Genomic DNA, 23116 nt, shown 5'->3' with positions numbered 1-23116 from the left:
AGTGATAAGAGTTGTGTACTGTAAGCAAGTTACAATGCAATGCTATGTTTGCTAAAATTCACAGCAGGAGTGTTTATGCATGGTTTTGGACAGTTGTACTATTTATTCAAATAAACAAATAATGATCACTATGTTTTCTACTTTTTTTTTTTTTTTCTCCATGGAAAAACCTGTGGGAAGGACTTATGAATGGTGAGCTTCCCTTTGCTCTGGTGTGCAGAGAGTGTAGAGTGGCTCACCAATACAGCAGGGCCATGTGGAGAAGCAGGAAAATGCGTTATCAGAACTTGTTATTGCTGTTGAATCCTTGAATTGTTCTTCAGTGGCTATTTTCATTTGGGGGCCAGGTGTTTGTGGTGGGGGTGTGTGCATGAGATGTGCTTTGAGAACGTACGGGAACACCCACCATGGGTCAGCCCCTTGGAGCTGGTCCAGGGACTTTGCCCTATTTTCTTGTGATGTCTCCTCAGATTCTGGTTGCAAAACAAAATGTCCTTGTTAGAGGCTCTCTTCTTGAGAATGAGACCCAACAGAATTTCAGGAATGTTAAGAGTTTGCTTATTTCTCTAAAATCTAAGAGAAAGGGTAGGGAAATTCTACGAACTATATAACCATGTATTAACAGTCTGCAAAGCTAAAAATACATGAAAAATGTATAAAAACCAAAAATCTTTTGGCATCATAGGCATGAAATCAAATGCAGGTCATACAGGATTGACTACTGCTGTTCTACAGAAGTCTGGATACTCCATGCACTGATCACTGCATCAGGTTTTGGAGGAAAATAAATGTGTTAATAAATGCAACTCACACCTGGAAAAAATGTCCAGGGAAGGTGGTTTCTGTAGGGAGCTCTTCCTCTTTAATCAGTGATGTGAAAGGGGAGGAAGAGTAGCAGCACTGCCTGCTGGAGATAACTCTTGTCTCACATCAGGGTTTTGGGCCCTGCTGTGGCTAACTTCCTCTCTAAGGACAAAGGAATTAATTTTCTCGGTTTCTCCTTCTGCCAGGTAGGTAGAGTGGTCCTGATTGGCTTTATAAAATACTTGAAGGAGCGTGAGGAAAAGATGTATTGGAACATGATGTTGTCTACTCTTGGCTAGTTTTTTATTACATACAAAGCAAAAGTGCTCTGTGAGTCAGCCCAGAGGCAGAGCAGCCCACTCACGCTGGGCAATGCCATCCAAGAAATATCATACCTTTTGAATATTTTCTGGTGCTTCAGGAGTTGCAGGGCTGCATGTTTCCTGCACTTGTGTTCCTGTTTATTTCAGTCTCTGCAGCAGGGACCAGCACACAGACAATTCAGTTCCGGATGGGACCATGGTTTCGTTTTTAAGAGCGGAGCACTGCGGCGAGACTTCCCCTTTGTGTGCTTTGTGCTGCCCTGCATGGGAGACCTGTGAGCCTGGGCTCAGCCCTCTCCCTGAAATTGCATCCTGACTGTTGGGACAAGGTCTTGGAAGAGCTTCTGGAGAGTTACTGAAGGAGAGAATAGTAAGTTTGGAAAATGGGACTCCTTTGGGTGCTTTTTTCATAATTAGTGTTCTTAACTGGAAGATTTTCTGGGTCTGTGTGGATTGTTCATACTAAGATAACATCTCTTCTGATGCTTATGAGCAAAGATGGCTCCTGGAAAGTGGCACTACACAGGGAAGTGAAAGTAAGTTTTAAACTGGGTGCAAAATGTGCATTCTTTTTTTTTTTTTCTTACTTATTTTCTAATTCTAGTTTCCCAAAGGTGGAAATAATGTTATTAGCATTCCCATTTGGGTTTTTTCTCCTCCTTTGTGTGATCTACTTAGGAAATGTGTTTGAGCTAGGCAGAGTAGGGCTTTTTTCCTTTTCAAATGGGAAATGAAACAGGTGAAATAGCTTGGTAGCATTGGAAAGTGCCTTGTGAATATTCTACAGCTGATTTGTAAGCCAGAGATCCCCCATTAGTGCTTTTTGTGGTGCCTTGGGGATATCTGGGAGCCAGACCCTGTGAAGACTCATGGAGGAAAAGTGACCCTGAGAATTAGTTGTTTATCAGGAGCTGTGACATTGTGAGTTTGTGCAGTAGCCTAGCTCCTGATCTAAGAACTTTCTTGGCAGCCACTGCAGGTGGCACACAAGAAATCAAACATCCCTTGGGTTTAAAGCAAAGCCTGTACATCCATAGCATTCTCAGAGAATGAGCATTTTGTTCAGAGAATGGCATTTTCTTTGAATTGCCCATAATTAAGAATCTATTTCATTTAAAGATGCCATAATGAAATGCCTGTACAGTCAGTATTCAAGCAGTTGTCTCTTACAATGTATTCCAAGTACTGATAAAAAAAACTCGTGCAGGAGAATAGGGGCTGGAAAACCAGGATGTCAGTCACAGCTCTGAGCAGCAAATTTTAACTGATGGGTGCCAGGGGCTGCTTGCAGCAAATATGGAAATTTGTATGTGAGAACCAACTCTTCTGACCTTTCCTGTTTCTCATTAAAGAGCTCACCCAAGGAGGAGTCCCAACCCTGGCATGTTCCATTTTATGTTGTTTCTGCAGTATGTTATTCTCTGAAAGGCTGTTGCCTGGGACCAAGCCTCACCAATACGCTGCACAGCCACATGAAGGACAGCTTGTGAATGCTAATTATGAGTAATAAGCAATGAGTCTATTAAATGCTGGAGAACTGCCGTTCTCAGACTCTGAAATGCCTGTGGGAAATCAATACTGATAAATATGAGCTGAAATACAATAAATTATGGGCTCTCAATGGTGTGTTGCTATGTAGGAATAAGATCTTGGAGATCTAATAGATAATTCCCAATAAAGGGTCAGCAGTGAAGAAAAAAACAATCAGGACTTAGGAGGAGAGGAGCAGAGACCACTGTGAATGCTGCAGTGCACCTTTCTAAATCTGGGCAGGTCTGGTTCCTGCACTTCCAAAAGGCTGTGATCGTGCTGGGGGAAGCTCAGAAAACAGCACTGAGGATGAGCAGCTGATTTTCCAGGGAAGAGTAACTGTAGGCTGTTTTTTCTCAGTTTTGGGAAGAGATGGACATGGAGGCTTTGGGGCAGTAGGGCAGGATTGACACTGAGCATTAACACATTGGTGTGAAAAATGTGGATCAGTTGGCCTTTGCCTGGTGCCTTCAGGGGAAGCTGGTGGGTCAGAGCAAGAAACAGGAGATGGAGCTTCAGGTGATGTAAACTGCACCTCCTCACTGCTGAGGGGTGAGAGAGACACACGTTCAAGGGGTGAGTGAGGAGTCCATGGGGTGTAAATGTGTTGATAGCTCCCAGTGACCAGGCCCCCAGCTTTGCTTTAGCAAGGCTGAACTGCAGACTTAAAGTGTTTTGGGGAAGTGTCTATATATCCTTGCACTGCTTATAGACTTTGGGGTTCTGTTTTTTTTTCCCTAAGGTGCTGAAAGTGGGGGACTGGATACCAGGCAAGTTAATCTTACCCTGGGTAGCAATTTTAACTCTGACTGACATACAGAACTGAGGGTATTATGCTACCTTATTGCAAATTCTGAACTTCAAGCCTTTCCTTACAGGTTTCCAAATTTTAGAGTGGCTTCTGATGTTCAAGTTCCTTGACCAAAAAGAGACGGGGGGTTTGGCAGGCAGCACACACCACTTTGATAGTTGAAGGAAGTGAGAGATACACAAGTTGAATACTGCAAAGCTGAGTGAGAGTAAGTTGTGGTTTACACAGACCATTTCTGTTACAAGCTGGACTTCCCCAAGGCATCACAGCTGTCAGAAACCTAATTTAAAAGTAAATTGTCCTTGGGGTTGCTCCATGTTAATTAACTTCTCTCAGTTAATTTCATCTGGGCAGTCTTATCTCACACAGTTCAGTTGTTCCTCAGGCACTACATCAGTCAATTTCTCCTATCTTTTTTTATCAAGCACCTTTTTACAGATAGCATTCAGTTTTACCACCACCATAATGAAATGAATTCTCTTGTGACCCTTTCTCCTAGTGCCTTGCTGACAATTTTGTATCAATTTGTTTTACCAGATTGATGTGCAAAAGCATCCAATTGCTGTTTTGCTCAGCTTTGGCAAAATATGTGTTAAAATACATGTTCATAACACACTGACTGGAGTCTGTAAGAAATATGTAAAAGTCTTCATAGCAGCACTGTGTTGTTTGGTGTATAAAGCTATTAAGGAGAGAAATGTCACTTTGGAGATGTTCTGTGCCACAGCATTTTCAGCAGGTGCCTTTCTGGGTGGTGGGAGCATCTCACTTCAGGCACCTGCAGCACCAGCCAAGGCTGTCTCTGGTATCAGAATTGGAGGGGACTCCATTCCTAAAACTAGGATTAGCCACTCATTTAAAAGCTCTGGATTGTTTTTTTAAAAGTGCCATTCCCACTCATTTCACAGGAAGCCTTAGGGCTCCCAGTGTGGGCACCCTTGGTAGAGAGTGGGAGAACTCTCCTGAGGGAACCTCTAATATGCAGCATTTCATTTTCTGTTAAAAAAACAGCACAAAAACAGTCAGCACCCCCTCTTCTACAGTGGCCCAGCAGTAAAAGTCTTCCTGGTCATCACATCTGTTCTGCTCTGACTTCCAGAGACTGTTGGGAAGGATGAGTTCTCTTACTCATGCTAGGACCATAGTTTGCTCTAAGTGTCTATAGCCCTCATCCTCCTATAATTTCTTCCACCTCTGCAGGCCACAGTACAGTTGCAGTTTGTAATTCTGATTTCTGGCACTTAAATCAATGTGCATTTAGTTTATGAAGAACCATTTTGGTTCTTGCATGTCTGGACGGCTGGGCCCAGGGGGCGGTGGGGAATGGAGTCAAATCCAGATGGTGAACAGTCCCAAGGACTCAGGGCTCAGCACTGGGGCCAGTCCTGTTTCATGTCTTTATTGATGATCTGGACAAGGGGATCGAGGGCACACCCAGTCAGTTCATGGACAGCAGCCAGCGGGGTGGCAGTGTGGATCTGCTGGGGGGCAGGAAGGCTCTGCAGAGGGATCTGGACAGGCTGGATCCATGGGCCCAGGCCAGTGCTCTGAGGCTCAACACGGCCAAGGGCCCGGTCCTGCCTTGGCTCACACCAAGCCCCTGCAGCTCCAGGCTGGGCAGAGGGGCTGGGAAGCTGGGAAAGGCCCTGGGGGTGCTGGGGACAGCGGCTGGACAGGAGCCAGGTGTGCCCAGGGGGGCAGGAGGCCAATGTCACCTGGGCTGTGCCAGCCATGGGGTGGCAGCAGGGCCAGGGCCGTGACTGTCCCCTGTGCTGGCACTGCTGGGGCCACACCTCAGATCCTGGGGCACTGCTGGGAACCTCAGGACAAGAAAGACATGGAGGGGCTGGAGCGTGTCCAGAGAAGGGAACGGAGCTGGGGAAGGGGCTGAAGCACCAGGAGGGGCTGAGGGAGCTGAGGGGGCTCAGCCTGGAGAAAAGGAGGCTCAGGGGGGACCTTCTGGCTCTGCACAACTCCTGACAAGAGGGGACAGCCGGGGGGATCGGGCTCTGCTCCCAGGGAACAGGGGCAGGACAAGAGGAAACGGCCTCCAGCTGCACCAGGGGAGTTCAGGTTGTACATCAGGAGGAATTTCTTCATGGAAAGGGTGCTCAGGCATTGGAAGGGGCTGCCCAGAGAAGGAAGTGTTGGAGTTACCATCCCTGGAGAGATGCAAAAGCAATGCAGATGTGGCACTTGGGAGCATTAGTTGTGGGTGAGCAGATGGGACTCAATGATCTCAGAGGTTTTTTCCAATCTGACTGACTCTATGACTCCATACTAGAATTTGTTAAAGAGACTATTCAGATGCCAATAGCTGTCCTTGTCTCTCCATATCTGTACCAGTTGGACCAATAAAGGAAGCCGCTTATATTTAGTAACTTGTCTCAGTAATTTAGCTACTGGGTTCTTGATTTAATACTCCTTAAATATCAGTAATTTTTATATTTTCTAGCACATATCCATTAATACCTAGAGACTGAAACCTTCTTTTTCACTTCAATTGAAATAGGGTTTTACTTATCTAATACAGGGAAAATAAAATTAGATGTAATTAAAGCAAGTTTTAGTTCAGGTCTTCAGGTAATTTTTTTCCTACATTTTGATGATTAACACAAAAAAATGAAAATGGTTTTAAACTTTTTTTTTTCTTTGCACACATTTAAATATATTTTCATATTTTTTAAAAGCAGCTAGTGATGAAATAGTAGATGATAAGCAAACCCCTTCAGTTTTTGTTTTCTTAGCACTAATTTTGATCTTTAGATGCCTTTACTCATGTTCCCCTCCCCCCAATGTTTTTTACCAGTTTACCAGGAGTGGTTAAAGACAATGGATCCAGACTTTTTAAATGCATTTACACAGCCTTTTACACTTGATCGATTCCTAACTGAGGATGTCATCGCTAACGGTATGTGCTTTATGAACCAGGACAGAAAAAAGGCCAAATAACCACCTAAAGGATCAAACAGAAAATGTGCTGTACAAATGATTTCTATATTTTTCAGCAGTGATCCCATGGCTGCATTAGAAATGAGTGCGTGCAATTTGGCTGCTGACTCTTTGGGGGCAGATCATGAAGAAGCAACAAAAAGTCCAGCTGGTTCTTTAACTGAAATTTAAGTTTCATACATGTGGATCTGACAAAGTGTGTTTTCCTCTTTCTAAAATTGTCCATCTAGATCTTACTCATTTGAAGTACACTGAAGCATAATTTCCAACAGCAGACTTAGTAGTCTGCTACACCAGTTTCTTGCTCATAAGGAATTGGTTAAAATGAAAAATAAATATTTCTACATTGGGCAGTTAGCCATATTGGGAATATCAAACCAATAGCAGATTTAGCTGCACACTTGCTTTAGTCATATCTGGTAACTGTGATGGATCTTGTTTGCTTCCTATCACAGGCGAGAAGAGGAAACGCATAAAACCAACCTCAAGCAACAACCCCAAACTGGAAGAGTTGAAACTGGTACCACTTTCTATTGCATAGTTTAACCCTCACCTCGAGCTGTGCTAAAGGAAACAAGAAACCTGGTTCTTTAACTTCTTTTGGCCCTATAAATTGCCCAGCTCTCTGACCCCAGTCCCGCACTCTCTACAGATGGGAATGAGCTCTTCTTTTGGTGTTTGGGCTCCAGACAAGTGAAGCCAAACAAGTTTTTGCTCCAGCACAGCGTCAGGGAGGCTGGGGCCATACAGGATCAAGATTCCAATGCAATGAGCACTGCTGGGTGCGGAGTGCAGATTTAAGCCTGAGTGGCTTCTGATGTGACACCTCTCCTAACCTGGGCTGTGTGGGCAAGCCACATCAGAAGCACCCAGTTGCTCTTTCATTGTGATGGTAACAAAACAGCTACGAGAATCCAGCCAAAACCCCAGGCTGGGACCACAAGGAGACCCATGTCAGCATTTGCTGTGACTAAGGAGAGATACGGTGCAGGTTTGCTGCACTGATCCTGTGGTAGCTTTTAGGATTGCTCTACTGATTTGCAGCAGCCTTCACCAGCAGCTGGCTCAGCTGGCAAGGTTAGCAGAGAGCAGAGGGGGATGGGAAGAAGAGAGTGCAAGTCACCAGGAATTCGGGATGAAAGCTTTCTACTGTTGTACGGTACATGGCCTTCTTGAGGTAACTGTGAAGGATGAGTCCTGTTCCACAGGCAAGTACTTTATTTCCATCTAATTTTGAAAGTCTCCCCAGTGCGTTCAATCAGTGTTTCAATTTCTCTAATGGCACAGATCACGTAATGAAACTTCCTGGAAGAAAAGTTGCATGTGTCTCATGAGACCAGCACTCCTTGCATTATAGAGGTGCTGAAATTGTTTTAAATATTTTGAGAAGCAGCTTAAGATATGTGCTGTTGCTTGTATTTTGTAGCATTTATAAACATATAGGTAGGCATGTTTCTATATTAGGTATTCATACACATTTGATCAAAAATATTTTATGTCAGGTTTTCATTATGTTTTTATAGAAAAGGGAAAGTCTGAAAAGGAGTGTTGCAAAATGCAATTATGTTGTCTACAGAAAGACTGGATTTGTTATTTTGAGATTGCCAAAAATGAAGTGTTTTCCTCAGTTATGAAAATTTCTGTGAGCTTCAGTGCTTAATCCATTTCCTGTTAGAGATTCCTGAAATGATGTTCCTCACTGTCTAATGTCTTTTCTTTGGGTGATGAAGAGATGGAAATTGTGTCCTGAGGGAGACCAAGTCCTCTGGGCTCCCATCAATGCCCCTTGATTGCCTTCTTAATCTAAAGATTTGATGGCTTCTCTAGAGAAACATTTGGGATGGAGACAGGGACAGAGAGGAATCTTCAAGGGAAGAACAAGGGAAGCAAAGAAACTCACTGGGGAGAGAGACTTTCACTGCATTTCCATTTTGAGGTGGCTTTGGAGAACTGAGAAATATGAAATGGCTCCCTGTAGTTGCTATAAATATCCATCTGCATGTAAAATAGGAGCTGGTTACATTCAGAAGCCAGCAGCAAACTTCACAAAGTATTTCTTTTCTACTTTCCATGTTTGCTCATTTTTAGACATGAGACTTTGCTCTGCAGCTGAGTGGGGCCCCCACAACTGGGCAGAAAGCAGAACTGCGTGAGCTGCAGGCTGTGATGTGGCTGTGTCGAGCTGGGAGAGCACAGGAGGGATGCCATGGGTCAATGCTCAGCAGTGCTTGCTGCTTTTCTGACTTCCCTCTGGCTGGACTCTTGTGTTTGGGGTTCTGCTCTGCACCCCTCGCACATCCAAAGTGTCACCAAGCATCAGCTGAAGAGCACAGCTTTCTGCTCTTGTTACTTCTTAGCTGAGGATGCATTTTACAGTTTGACAGCTTCCCAGTTCAGGCTTTTTTATTTCTTGTGCCGTTTCAAACTTCTCAGAGACTTTTCTTTTCAAACCCTTCTTACATTTTTGTTAATGTTGGCGAGCTTACAGGAATCTGGTATGAATTTTCTCCTCTGTTTACAGCAAGTGAGAAGGATATAATCCACTCCAGACACTCACTCATAACAATCACAGCAATAAAAGCAATACCCTTCCCTCTTACAAGAGGGATGTTCATGTTAGCAGCCAGCTGGGGCTACTGCTTTTCTGTTCTGCTTCACCAGGTCATCTTCCCTTTCCCTCAACACATGTGGATAAAACACATGCTTGGAGAAGCACTGAGGAACTGCTTTGTTCTCCCATCTAGGAGCACATGTGGTTCCTCTCCTTCTGTAGCCAGACCTTGGCTTCCTGAGCAGCTTCCCCTTTGCAAAGGCAGGAAGGATATTAGAAGGCCAGTGGGAGGACTGCCACGTAAGAAAGTTCCAAGGAGGTATTTGGGGATTGAGTGGTACAATACTGTAGAAAGAAAAAGAACACAAAACCAGGAGATGAGAGGGAGGAGTGCTAGTAGTGTGGATGAGTACAAGAAACTACCCACAGAATGAGCCAAGCCTCTTTTCTTACCAACTGCCTGGCAGTTGAATTTGTGTGAATTCTGTGATGTGGGATGAAGGCAGGGGATGGGAAGTGTACTGTGCAGGCTTTTCCCTGGTGGAAGTGGGAAGAGGGTCTCTTTTCCCAGCTGTATAACATAATTCCTTGGAATATAAGTAGCAAGATGTCTGTCTCACCTGAAAATTAGGGAAAACTAACCCTTCAAAAAAAAAAAAAAAAAAAAAACAACCAACCAAAAACCACAAAGGAAGTGGAGATTGAAAGCAAACCAAGATCTGAGATAAGGGGCTGAAGAGAGAGGTGAAACAGAATATAGCCCTGAGTGCTGTGCTGTGTGAACAACAGGATTATAATTGCTTTGTTTCCCCCTGCAGTTCCTGACTGAGTGGATCAACAGAACTCTGAGAGAAGAACATATAGTAGTTAAAAGTCTGGAGGAAGACCTGTATGATGGGCTGGTACTTCATCATCTCCTCGGTGAGCTGCTCCTTTGAGTTTAGTTATTGCAGACATCTCATGGAGGAACTTTCCAATCAGAGAATAAACCTCAGGAATCATGGTAGCAGGGACCTGTCATCACTTCTCACTGCACTGGGGGCCAGCTGTGATAATCACAATTCTGAACAAATTCCCACTATTTTTTCACATGGTTATTTTACTTCTAAGAAATTCTTAATACCTGCAATTGACGTAATGAAAATGTTAACTATGAAGTGTGAAATTCAGTGCTTCTGAAATGAAGGAGAGTTTCATAAACCAGGAACACAAAGGTGGCTTGTGGTGCTACCAGAAATACTGGATGGAATCAGCACTGTCTGTGCTTAATACTGCATATGTCTTCCTGCCTTAAAAAAAAAAAAAAAGAAGAAAAATTTAGAAGCTCTACATCCAAAGAACTGTTCTTGTTTGGAACTGGTAAAAATCTAAGAGGCTTTTGGCACTATGTGGTGCTTGTATAAAGATGTGACCTCCTGGAGCAGCCAGTTATCTATTTCTATTTCTCCATCTCTCCTGTCCCTACTACATTTTTCTTTCCCTTTTCACTCTCTTTGGGGATGTCTTTTAAATCTATCTCCTTTCCACCTAGGCTGAGAGCAGCAGCATGAGCAGGACTGGCTGATTTTCATAGTTTACTTGCCTGAGCAATGAGCATAGATTTCTTCTATATATGAGTTGATATCAACTTTGTACATTATCTACAGGAAAATTCACTCTTTGGATTTCTGTAGAAGAAATGGGAAGAGCTAGGGCTGGGGGATGATGCTACAAGGAGTGACTTGAGTCCTCTCCCTTTTGCAGAGCTCTTAAATGATATTGTACATTTAAAACAGGACTTTGTGTGCTTTGCTGTCATTTTATGTTTCTAATTGTTTTTTTCCCCCTACAATGATGTTAAAATACATCCTTCTTCCTATTAACCCTCTGTAAAAGAAAACTTAGGATCTCTCAAGCTGGATGTTGAGAAGATTGCACTGACAGAAAAGAAACAGCGACAGAAACTCTCTGTGATTCTGGAAGTTGTGGCCAAGTGTTTGCAACTGGAAGAAAGTCAGCTGAAATGGAGTGTGGAATGTAGGTGCAGAAGTGAAATTGGGGAAAATTTTCCATCACAGCCTTCCTGTGCTATAAGGCTGCTGTGAGGCAGTGTGCTGCCAGAACAGTAATTAAATTAAAACCTGTTTTCAACTACTAGTTGAATCAAAAGTGAGACAGAAATATCTGACCCCGCCTGGGTCTGCCTCCTGTAAGTGTGTGGCTTGTAAATCACTTAAGAGCCCTCAGCATCCCTGTATGTCTCACTTTTAAGCTGTGCTATTGCTAAATTTTGATATTATATAAATCCCAGTCTGGTGTCCCACCTGTGTTATGGCCCTCTGTGACGTTGGGGTTCTCTGCACAGGGAGAATTCATGATGTTGGAGGGAAGTTCACATGTTTTGCACACTGAGCATTGTTTTCTTCCTTTACACTCAACAGCTATCTTGGCAAAGGACTTACTGAGCACACTGCATCTTCTGGTTGCAATAGCAAAGCACTTTGAACCCACCCTGGCTCTGCCTCCAAATGTTCAAGTGGAGACAATCACCATCGAGGTATCTGTAGTTCCAGAATTTGTTACAGTAGATTCTAGAGTCCTTTCACAAGGCTAACCTGCTTAGAATTAGGAGCAATGTGTGTGCAGCTGTGAAAGAGACACTCGTATTTCCTGTGAACCACACCTTTCAGTTTCTGAGTTTGTTGGGTTAGATTGAGTTTTCAGTTTGGATACTCTGTCTTTAAAAGGGGCAAAGCACAATGCTGTTTTTCTTCCTCAGCCAAACAAGGGAATGGTCCAAACTGAAAGCAGATGTTGATCTCTGTAAAGAAGAAATTCTAGTGTTACTGTCTCCTAAATATTTTAAAATAGAAGATTGTATTCATAAATCATGAAGGTTTTTAATGCTGAATATTTCTTTTTTTAGGTGATGGGAGTTTTTACTCCCCTTCCATTGGGGTTACATTTTGGTATTTTTCTCTACAAGCAGATATCTACATGCTTTCTTCCTCTATTTTGTTTCTTAAAGTCAATTCTGAGACTGTAGGAGAATATTGAATATCCTACAATTTGGGATATAATTGCAAAAATTAGCACCACCAATGTATGTAAACACAGAATGTTTTTCACTGCCTGAAAGGGAAGAGCAGCAAACACCAAGGACTTCCTCTGATGGTGAAGTAAGAGATTTCCTGTTGGAGACTGAAGAGAGCAGAAGGAAGCAGAAATCTCTCAAAGTACCTGTACTAATTGTACTGGAGTTTTTGAATAAATGCCCTCTGATAATTATTTAAGGCAGCAAACAGGTCATGAAAGCTTGTTTATGGAATTTTTTTTTGGTGTGTCAAACCCAACATTGTTTATTGTCCTTTCAACAGACCACCTCCAGAGGATTAAAAACATCAAATGCGGTGGAATATATCACAGAAAACAAGTAAGAGGGGGTATATCTGGTTTTTACACTGTCAATCAGAAAAGAAACGTTGTGGGTGTGTTCCCCTTTACAAAAAGTAGCTGGGATCATGATGATGAAAAAGGTGTAAGCCCAGGCATACATATGCATGTGAGTTGTTTCTCTGATTTCTTCCCTTTTTTTTTTTTTTTTAATTCCTCTCTTCCTCTTTGGCTTTATGGTGCAATACCTTTATTTATTCTATATATAAAACAATATGCATGATTATTCCTTAAGTGTAGCATCTGTTATTGCCATGGAATTTCATAGCAAATATAGTAACAAAATTCCAGTACTGTAAATTTACCTGTGCCAGACTAAACTGGAAATTTTCTAAATCCACAAAGGTTTAAATCTACTTTAAATTTGCTGCTGTTTTGTTTTTAAATAAAGAGAAAGGAGGCAGTTCTTTTCTTACTTTACTGTGAAAGAAATGTTTTAGCTGAGTGTGTGAGGTACTGTCATTCTTAAAGGAGTTTAGTTGGATACAATTTATATACCAAAAAAAATGCACGCCATTCTAAGAACTAGAAACAGATTTTCCTACTATCATTTTTTATATACCAAAACATATTCAAGCTCTAATATCATGAGCAGCTTATTGGAAGAGGATATTGAGGATTGTGCTTGTAAAAATAAATGTTCACTGGTGTGTGGGCCAGTTAAAATCTCATATGCTTCCAAGACCCTACACAGATATACAATCTACTTAAAAATGTCTGTTGGAAAGTCACTCTGACATAAAGGTAATGCCACTTTGGGCTCCATCTCCTGCTTTACAGGATAGCAGATAAGCAAAGCTTATGAATAAGATCAGCTCTGCTGAATCATTTTTCTAATTCTTGCTTCTTATTGCACTTCCAGAGAGAATATAGAAGCGCAGTCAAGTAAGTGCTGGCATTGCCAAGTTCAGTGTTTCATTATGTGCTTTTATACACCATGTCCTGATCCATTTTTACCCCATGATAAAATCAGTACGCTCCCACTAAAGTTAATGGAGACGAATGGATTTTTTCCTAGTGTTTTACTCCAAAAGTCTTCTGTTAATGCCTGATCATACCAACAGAATACAGCTTGGAAAATGGGTGGTCACTTTGCCTGTGGGCTACAGGCAACAGATGGGAGGGGAGACAGAGCATGAATTTTTTGGGTTGATGACCCAAAAAAGAAATCTGGCGGGGGGCAAAATGCCAGCTTGGATTTGTGCACGGACCGTGTTCACCATTGGAACTATTTATAAAGGCTTCAGAGCTGTGCTTCTCGTTGCTGCCGGTTTTTGTAGTCTTCTTCCCACAGTTTGCAAATGAGATTTTGAAATCCACTGGTACTGGGTCGTGAATGGCAGCTCAGTCAAACAAAATCCCCAGAGCTTTTACCCTTAGGGCTTTTGAGGGCTGGGAAACACTTGAGGTGAAAAATGTCCCCATGTGAAAAGCCTGCAGAAGGTCTGGGTTCAGTGTGACCTGCTCTTCCCTGCTGCAAAGGAGCACACAGAGAACCAAGGCAACCGTTTGAATTCTCTGCTGTGTCCTTTATTTTGGTATCTTCATCCTTTGCAGAGGTGCAAACTATATAGTTTAATATCTATTTATCACTTATTCCACTGAGTGTTCTATAGTGTGGGCTGAGATTGTGAAAAAACTTCAACTCTCACCCTCTGCCCCAAACTAAAAAAAAAAAAAAAAAAAAAAGAAAAAAAAGAAAAAAAATTAGGAAAAAAAAAAGGAAGAAAAAAAAAAAAAAAACCCAACCCATAATCAGGTGTTTCTTGTAGTGGGCTGATTCTGCTGGGAAGAGAAATCTGCAATTCACTCTTCAAGATGCTCTATTTTTGACACAGCTTTCTTAGCAAAGAGAGAAATCCCAAAGCGTGGCTCCAGAAGAGGGCTCTCTCTGATTTGTTTGATGGATTCTCCTATTCCCTGACACTGCTCCCGCAGCAACCCTCAAACAGGCAGAACAGAGAAACCCGAGGAATCCCTTTCACAAAGGAGCCTTCTCTGTCACTGTCTTTTGGGAGGAATTTCCCTTAAGCAAGGCTGCCTTTGCTTTCCTGTGCTGTAGAAGCTGGTTCTCCATTGAATTGAGCTGCCAGAGTGCCTGTCGTTGCTTGGGGTGTTTCAAATATTTTGCTCATGCTTGAACCAGGGCTGGGTTGTGGCTGGGTGAGGAGATGGATCCTGCCTTTGCTGCATCTGGGTAGAAAAGGGAGGTGAGGGTGGGACTCATTTATTTTCTCTTTATTGCTAGAATGGATCTCATTTCCTTGGAAATTTTAGACTTCTGCTAGTTCTTGGGCACAGCTCTGCTGGCACCAGCTCCTTGTCCACTTTAAACTGGGTGGCAGAACTGGCTGGTTTGAAGGTCTCTGAGTTTTCAGAGGAAGGGCAGCTTCTCCATATCTTGCTTGTGGTTTTTTGAAGGAAGGAGGCTGGGTTTTTTGCTCCAAATTTGGTGTAACTGACATTTCTGTTTGAGGAGAACAGTAAAACATACAGCTCTTCTGCTCCCTGCATTTTATCCCAGAGGTTCAGGGTTAAAAAAAACCTAAATGAAAAGTGATAAACTGTGGTGATGTGAAACGTAGCCAGTGTTCAGACTGGTGGCAGCACAAACTGAGAAGCTCTGCAGGTGAAAATTACAGAGCTGAATGAAGTAAATAATTTTCTCTGATGTGGTCAGGCTGAAGGGAAGCCTGTCATCCTGTCCTCTGATAAATATAAAAGCAGCATCTTTCTCTGCATCCCTGTTACTTTTTTCCTCCTTGGACTGTAAGTTGCAAATACCTTTCTCCTTCTGTAGCCACATTAAAGCTCTGATCTCTCAGTTATTAAAAATGAAACCAATTAATGTTGTTTTGATACAGAAGATGATGCCTTTGATGAATTATTTAGCTGTGCTCCAGATAAACTGGGTGCTGTAAAAAAGGTAATTTACTTTTTTAGTAGACATCAAAATCTGTTAGGCTGAGCTTAAATACTGAAAAAGTTATTTTTTTCCTTTCTCCCTTTTCTTCCCTTTCTTTTTTTCTTTAGGCACTTTTGCAATTTGTTGACCAGCATGTTGGAAAATTAGGATTAAATGTGAAAGACATCGAATCTCAGGTAGCATGCTCCAGGCTTCATGTTACCCATGTTTTGTCAGCCATTGGGGTATTTCTTCTCACCATTAGGAATTCTCCTTTTTATTACAGTAATTTGAAATTTGGCAACATGATGATTTCCAGTTTTAAGTTAAGATATCAAGCTTTGGTCTCTGAAGTTTCTGAAGCTAATAATTAATGCAAAAATATAGCCTTTGTATTGAATGCTGCCCTTGTAATGCTACAGGGAGTAATTTTCAGAGTTTGCCCAAGTCCTAAGGGTGCTTTCTTTGTCAGGATGGAAATAAAGGTGTCCTGAACATTAAAAGGAAAGCCAAGTTGATTGCTGTATTTAGTGATTGTTGATGCTGCATTTGCTTCATGGTATGAAGGCCTTATTTTCATCACATTTCAAAGTCTCATCCTCTGAATGTAGAGCTTCCTTAGAATATAAAATTGCCAGAGAATTTTGGCTGAGCACCCTGGCTCTGTTGAACAAGGTGCTCTCCTGGATTTTTCCACTGGGCAACTGTAAGAAAAGAAGGTTTTCAAGTGTTTTGTCATACATAACTAGGCACAATTTTCCATTGTTTATAGTTACTTATATGTGCTCATCTGAAGTGTTTTCCTATTTGGAATAGTTTGTTTCAATAGCTGTCCTTTTACAAGGTTGTATTTTCACAAATATGAATTTGGGAGCCTTATCTAACTAAATATGAAGTTCACTGTGGAAGAGGTTGAGGGAGCTGAGTCATTAGACTGTCTGCTTACCTGAGTAACATTTAAATTCCTTTATTGCTAGAATGGCATTTACTGAAATAGTTTACTAAAGCCAAATAATTTTCAGGTAATTCTTATCTAGTTTTCAGATGGGGTTATCTTACTTCTCCTAATTGGACAACTAGAGGGTTACTTTCTGAATTTAAGGAATTTCTTCCTGACTCCAACCAGCACCATGGAGATGGTAGGTTTTTCTGTAATTATTTAGAGCTTGAGCCATCAAACTGTGTGTTCTGCCTCTTGCTTCCACTGCTGCTGCTGTGTGTGAAGTCCCATGCCCACAGTGTTTGCAGGAGAGGGGTTTGGGGCAGTGCCAACACAGGCGCTCGGTGCTGTCAAAATATCTCAGAACAGGTCGGTGTCCTCTTCAAAATTAGCATCTCATGGGAGGCAAACACCTGTTACTTGCACTTGTTTGGCATGGCCGTGCTTCTGCAGCCTTCTGGTGAAATCCAGGGCTCTGTGTGCTGGGGAATGGGTGTGTTCTCTTCTACCAGTCTGTCCTGCAAACAGGGTTTGAAGAGGATGACACATCTTGCATAGCAGAACTGGATTCCTGTGAGTTTCTTTATGCTGCCCTAAAAATAAACCTTAATCAAGACATGGCCAGAACATTTTGAAGGCCCTTTCTGTGTTTGGGTAGCTCTTGAGAGTTTACATCCTTTCCTCCCCCGAGGCTGGGGGCTGTAACATACTCAGCCAGACCTGCTTGGCACCTTTTTCCACCACTACCAGGCAGATTTCATCTGTGCTTTAAAAGTAAAAGCTGTCACCAGCCAGAAGGAAGTGTGTGCTGGGCTGCCTCCTACACAGGTCTGGAATGTTGATATATTTTGAGATATTTGAGGTATTTTCAGATTGTCTCTGGTGTGGGTAGGCTTTTATTCATTTGGGTCTCTGAGTAGCTCTGAAAATCTTGAAACTGTAGCTATTTTTCCTGGTTTGTGCTCAAATCTCTGGAAGTGAAATGTGTCAGATCCTTTTTGCTTGAGAGCTGCCAGAGAAGAAAATCTTTCCTCTGGCATGGTTTGCATTACGGCTTCCCCGTGCAGATGAAGCTTTCATCTTTTTCCCAACCTTGGCAGAGTTAATGCCCCTGGGCAATATTTATTTGTAACAAAAATTCTCAGAGGTCCTATATTAACAAATAAATATTCCCATGGAGCTTTTCATCAGAAAGTTTAAAAGCACAATTGTTTCACACCTAGGTTCAAATGTTGTCAAAATTTCATTGCTGTCAGTTGATAACTGTTTCAAGTATTAGGGAAAAAATGTGCTGTTTTTTTTTTTTTTTAAATCTAAAAACAGGGAAAATATATTTTGAAGGGTCAAATCAGACATAATCAAAGCATTTCCTTAGAGGTGTTTTTCTTCCCTTTCTCTTCCACTCAGTTTTCAAAATTGTTTGTTCTGTTCCCATTGAGTTGGACAGAAATTTTTAACATTTCTATTAGCTTTATTCAGAGGAATAAACTGACTATTTTCTTATTTAAATTTCATAAACAACCATTTTCTTTTTGGTTCAGCCCTATTCTAGCCTCACAGATGTCTTTCTGGAAATGAGATAGCCCTAAAATTCTGGTACAAATCAAAGCTCAGACTTCCCACTTCTTACCCTGCCTGTCACTTGCATCAGAGAAGAATAGAATGAGGTTGGGTACTGCTTCAGTACAATTACAAAATGTAGTAATTTCATTTCAGCAAAGTTACTCCCAAGGACTGGACTTGCTGTTGAACACTTTGCCAAAATGGTATTTCCTATTTGTTTCTCCTCTGATGCTCATTACAAAATGAAAAGCGGGATGACAACTAAAAATATCGATCGGCCATAGTTCAGCTGTCATTTGTACACAAAGTGTGTCTTTCAATTCCCCTGTGCTTTCTAACTCCCTGTCATTTTAGACATTAATTGGTGCAGTAAAGTACAAAGACGTAGCCTCTGCTGGGATTTAAAAGATCTCATTTGTTGTTGGAATGGTGACAACCACACGCACTATTGGGATCGGTGTGGTGCATCCACCTTACAGTTCCTTCTAACCAAAACCATTTCATGACAGAAACTTAGGAGGTGATCAATTTTGAGGTGCAAAAATATAACACTGCATGTGGGCAGGTTTGCTGCAGGGTTTTTTGGGGAGTTTATTGCAAAAAAAATCACTTAGAAGTAACTGTAAAGAAGTGCACCTCTGGGTGCTCGTGAGTGTAGAAAGGTGTGTGTTTTCTGAGACAAAGAATACGATCACAAAGTAGTTCAGGCTGAAACTAGGGTGATATCTGTGCAGTCAGGAGATGAAGAAGATGATGATAGAGGGCTCGTGTGCTTGTCAAAACTGTGTGATTTTGGTTCTTTTGCCAAAACAGGCCCAGAGCTGAAACACCTCAGATGTCCTGGCTGCTGTCCAGTTGTAAGTTCTAGAAAACTGTCCAGCTCTTTTGAGTCAGGAAGCACAGTTGGACAAAGCATCTTATTTTCAAGGCTTCCCTTTCTTGGGTAATTATTGGTATTTCTGTCTGAAGATGCTTTTTGAAATGCGCACGTTGCCATTCCTTGAAAATCCCCAACGCATTACAGGGAGAGAAATGTGCCCTTTTAGCCTGTGCTGGTTCACTAAGGAAACACTTGATTTATTAATTCCGATCAGCAAATTGTGTAGAACTGCATGTTCTTAAGCTCTCCTGTCTGCTGACCATCAGAGGAAGGAAACAAACCTGAATCCAAACAGGCAGCCTCAGTTACTTGTAAACCAGAGAACCAGGTGAAACATAAATATGTTGCTTCACTTCAGAGCACAGGGGTTTTGCTTGGCTTATGCAGGGGGGACTTCTGTGCTTATTGTCATAACATAACAGGGAACAGCAGCTTCCAAAAGGATAAATTGCCCAGTAGCTCAGGGAAGGCAGGAAGAGACAATCTGAAGTTCATTCAGGTCTTGTTACTCCTTTAGAGGAAGGGAATTTGCTAATTACCAGCCAATTAAACAACTACCCTTAAGCTGTTAGAAGGGGATATTACTTTTAAAAAATAGATTACAACTCCTGTTTATTTGTGTGATGCTGCTTTTATATGGGGAAGGGAGATAAAAAGCAATGAGGAAAAATGAGAAAAAAACCCCTCAGTCTTGATTCACAGATGTGGGCTTAATTTCTGATGAGTGTTATTAAGGATATCATCACTACTATTAATGTGAATAGACATTTTAGAAGTACAGCAGAACCTTCTAGCTAACAAGCATACCTGATCTTTGCAATTCTGAAGGAAATATAGAGAACTTTCCCCTTTTCATTTGTTCCAAGTGTGGAAAGCATGTGGGCATTGTTTAAAAATACCCAGAAATAAACTCCATGCATCCATTAGATCCAGTTAGGAATCTAGACTGTTTCTCTCATTAACACAAGTCTTTCACATGCAAGGTCTATTTTTAAATAAATGGATTCTTCTGCCCACCTCATGGGATGTGTTTTGCTGGAGATGGATTTTGCATCTAATTTTATATGATAATTGGTAAAAATTCTGAAGAGCACTTCATCAAAACTAAGGAGAGGAATATGAGTACATATTTATGAATATTCCTTTGAATCATCTTCAGCTACTAGAGAAATACTTTTTAAAATCTTCTGTTGTTTAGAAAATATTGTCAACTATATTAATATCTCTCTAACAGCTCCACAATGTTAACCTGGCACTGGAGTTGCTAGCAGATGGAGGCCTTCTGAATTTTCCTGTGAACTCTGAAGGTGAGTCATGACATGCAAACTTACCTGGAATAGAATTGCTAATATCCTAGCTTAGCAAAAGTTTGGGTAATTGCAGGAAGCAGGTTCTGGAAATTACACTGGCACATTTCATTATATGGCTGCTCTACAGCTACTCATGCAAAATGAACTGTAGAGGTATAAGACCTTCTTTTTGAAAAATCATTATTTCTATACTAAAAAAGTTGGTTTGTTATAAGTTTAGTAACTTTACACTAAAATTAAACTGTTTAGTAATTCAGTATTTGTTAAAATTTAAACCAGTCACAGCTCCTAGGGAAATTACAGCAGCTGAGCTGGAGGCAAAGCTATTTTCCTGTGTCATAAAAACTTTCAGTGCATTAAAAGCAAGCTTGTTTCTGTGGGAAGATACCTTGAAGAATTTCTCTGGAAAATCAGAAACACTGATCACTCTATTCAAACTCAGAAGAGTGGTGGGTCAGTCTCCTGAATATGAAAGTCACAGGTTTTTAGTTGCTGTTATGCTTGGTTCAGACTTGGGAGTTGAATTTTGATCTCCTTCATTCAAGTGAATCACTGAATCAATGTACATGCATGCTCCTCTTTCTTTCTCCACCACAAAAACAAACAAACATGCTTCATTTGGATGAGTCCAGTCTTCCAATTAAAATTCTCCACAGAAAAATTTGGTGACAGCTCTTGATGGGAGGAGGGATGTGGTTAATTAATGGGTGGTGCTGTGGTCGCAGTCTGACCTCTTACAGGGCACATAATCCTTGCATTCCTCTACAAGCTTGTGACTGAAAAAGGAAGTCAAATCTTTATTAAAAATAAAAAGTATTATTCCAGTTCTAGCTCCCTGTTAGTTATTTGAAAGTGGGTGCATGTGTTGGGGACATAACACATGGTATCATGGAAAGGGAAAGAGAGGATTTAGGGCTTCCTTTGTTTTTCCTGTTGTTCCCTTTTCCCACTAGTGCTTTGATGATGTCAGCAGTTTGCATGCTGGACATTCACGAACTGTGGGCTTTTTGCTGTGCTGCACAGAGCTAGGAGCCTGGAAAGCTAAAGATCCTTTTATTTATGTTAACATTAACAGAGTAATGGGTGTGGGCTCAGGTCTCCATACTGAGATCCACCTTTTGTGTGAAAAGAAATAAATCTGTGCTTTCCTTCCTCCCCTCTGGCTGCTCTGCACTGCCTCAAACACAGAGCTGATCAGTATAAGAAATACTGGTGCCAACATCCTCAAGTCCTTTACCTTCACTGGGGAAATCCTCAGCTATTGAGTGAATATTATTTATGAGTCCTTGCTAGAATGACACTATTTAGACTCTTCAAGGAATTCATTTTACTAGTGTTTCTTTGTTAGTCTTTCTCCCAGTGATTTACAACACCATAAGAAGAACAGAAACCCCTCTGAATCCATTACTCTCTTCCACTGCAATTTTTAAATAAAAGAGCAGTTTATCTAGAGAAGAAGAAAAAAGCTCAAAATAAATTAAAATGAAAACAAAACAAAACCAAAAAACCAGCAAAAACCAGAGCATCAAATGGCAGCAAAACATGATGGAAATATCACAATAAAAAAATAAAGTGTCAATGAAAAAAGTGTACAACAAAAAACAATAATTCCTGACACAGAATAATCATAAAAACCATAAGATATAAAGCCCTATTAAATTATCTACTTTGCTAGTGAATTTCTTACTCTGCATTATTTGCCTTTATTTGTCTTCCAGCAACAGAGTGCAGCAGAAGTCCCTTTTCTTCATGTTAATTTAACAAATTATTAGTTTCTACCTCTGTAGTTCCTATTTCACTTCCTCTTGCAATTCCATTGTCCAAGTTCACATTATAACTGGGGAAATGTGGGAGACTGTCTTTGGCAGGTGCAGACTCATCCTGTTCCAGGGACTGCTAATACTTCCCATCTGGTTTTGTTGTCTCTGGTTTGTGTATCCACAGATATTGTGAACGGAGATACGAAGGCTATAATGCGAGTTCTGTATTGCTTGTATTCCAAATATAGAACCAAAGAAGCATGAAGAGCAAGGCCAAGACTTGAGATGCCTTTTTTTTTTTTTTTTTTTTTTTTTGTCCCTAGCAGACCATGGTGTGGTTTTTGAATTCCCAGCTCTGTTTGCCACTGCTTCTGGGCATTCACTGGTGTTTGACACTTGCTATGTTAACACTGTATAGCAAATATATTGTTCATGCAAGGTTTCACATACATAGCCTGAGCAACTGTAAATGTGTGTCCACAGCTGGAGTAATTCTAGGGCTGCAGCTCTTGTTCCAGATCCTGCCTTCTGTATTCTCTGAGCCCCCCCTCAGTGCTGCAAAGAAATTAAATGTGTGTTTATTCTGGGCCCTGCATTCTTTGCTCCTGAAGGTGAATTTGAAAGTTGTTGCATCCTCCTCATTTTCCTGCTTTGGGAAATCATTTGGGAAACTAGACAGGAGAAAGACCCACGAGAGTGGGAGGGCTGAGACACACCTGAAGTTCAAAACCTGCTTTAGAGAGGAGGCCAGTGCTGTCGGACAAGAGGATATGAATTGGATGCCAAATGAATAGGTAGCAAAAATGAACTGTGAACTTACCAAGTGTTTTATAAATGTTTCAGTGCTCATTTGCTTGAATATGGAAAAGGCACTCAGCACAATATGCTGGTGTGAGACTGTGCAGGAACAGGGGGTTCTCCTGCACAGCTGTAGAAGGATACCCTTATTTCCTTGCCAAGCTAGTGCCAAACCATGTCCAGCTCCAGTTGAAGCCCTGACACCAACTCTGGCTAGTAGGGATGCCAATCCTTGTCCAGCATGTTGTGAGAGGGAGTCACACATCTGCATTTTGTCTTCAGTAAAAGGTGGGCAGATGCTGGCTGAGCTCTGCAGCTGGTGGAGGTAGAGGCCACTATGGGTGGGAGCAGTGAATTCAGCTTCCCACCTCTGACAGCTGAGTCATCTCAAATTCCTCAGGCTCTCCTAGGTGAATTTGTCCAGCCTCCATTCCCAGCCTCCCAGCAGCTTCCTCTGGGTGCATCAAGGTAGCCATGATTTTTTAATGATCACCCTTGGTCTTCCTTGGAGGATTTAAATAAGAACTCCTTTCAAAAACTCCATCTCCTCTCTTGAC

The 23116-nt window shown here is 41.6% G+C and overlaps 1 protein-coding gene across 1 annotated transcript; it reads left to right on the top strand.

The window, feature by feature from the left end:
- Window positions 1–1167: 1167 nt before the first annotated feature.
- PARVG (parvin gamma) lies at window positions 1168–22427 on the top strand. Its single transcript, XM_068190607.1, has 13 exons — window positions 1168–1497; window positions 6278–6379; window positions 6876–6940; window positions 9790–9892; window positions 10847–10987; window positions 11392–11507; window positions 12328–12383; window positions 13266–13288; window positions 15268–15329; window positions 15437–15505; window positions 16346–16447; window positions 19926–19998; window positions 21946–22427. Exons 2-13 carry the CDS (start codon window positions 6301–6303, stop codon window positions 22023–22025), a joined length of 969 nt encoding a protein of 322 aa, XP_068046708.1. The 5' UTR covers window positions 1168–1497; window positions 6278–6300; the 3' UTR covers window positions 22026–22427.
- Window positions 22428–23116: the final 689 nt, after the last annotated feature.

This window comes from Anomalospiza imberbis, chromosome 5 (assembly GCF_031753505.1).
Source record: "Anomalospiza imberbis isolate Cuckoo-Finch-1a 21T00152 chromosome 5, ASM3175350v1, whole genome shotgun sequence".
NCBI classification, from domain to species: Eukaryota; Metazoa; Chordata; class Aves; order Passeriformes; family Viduidae; genus Anomalospiza; species Anomalospiza imberbis.
This window is presented reverse-complemented; position numbering and strand designations above follow the sequence as displayed.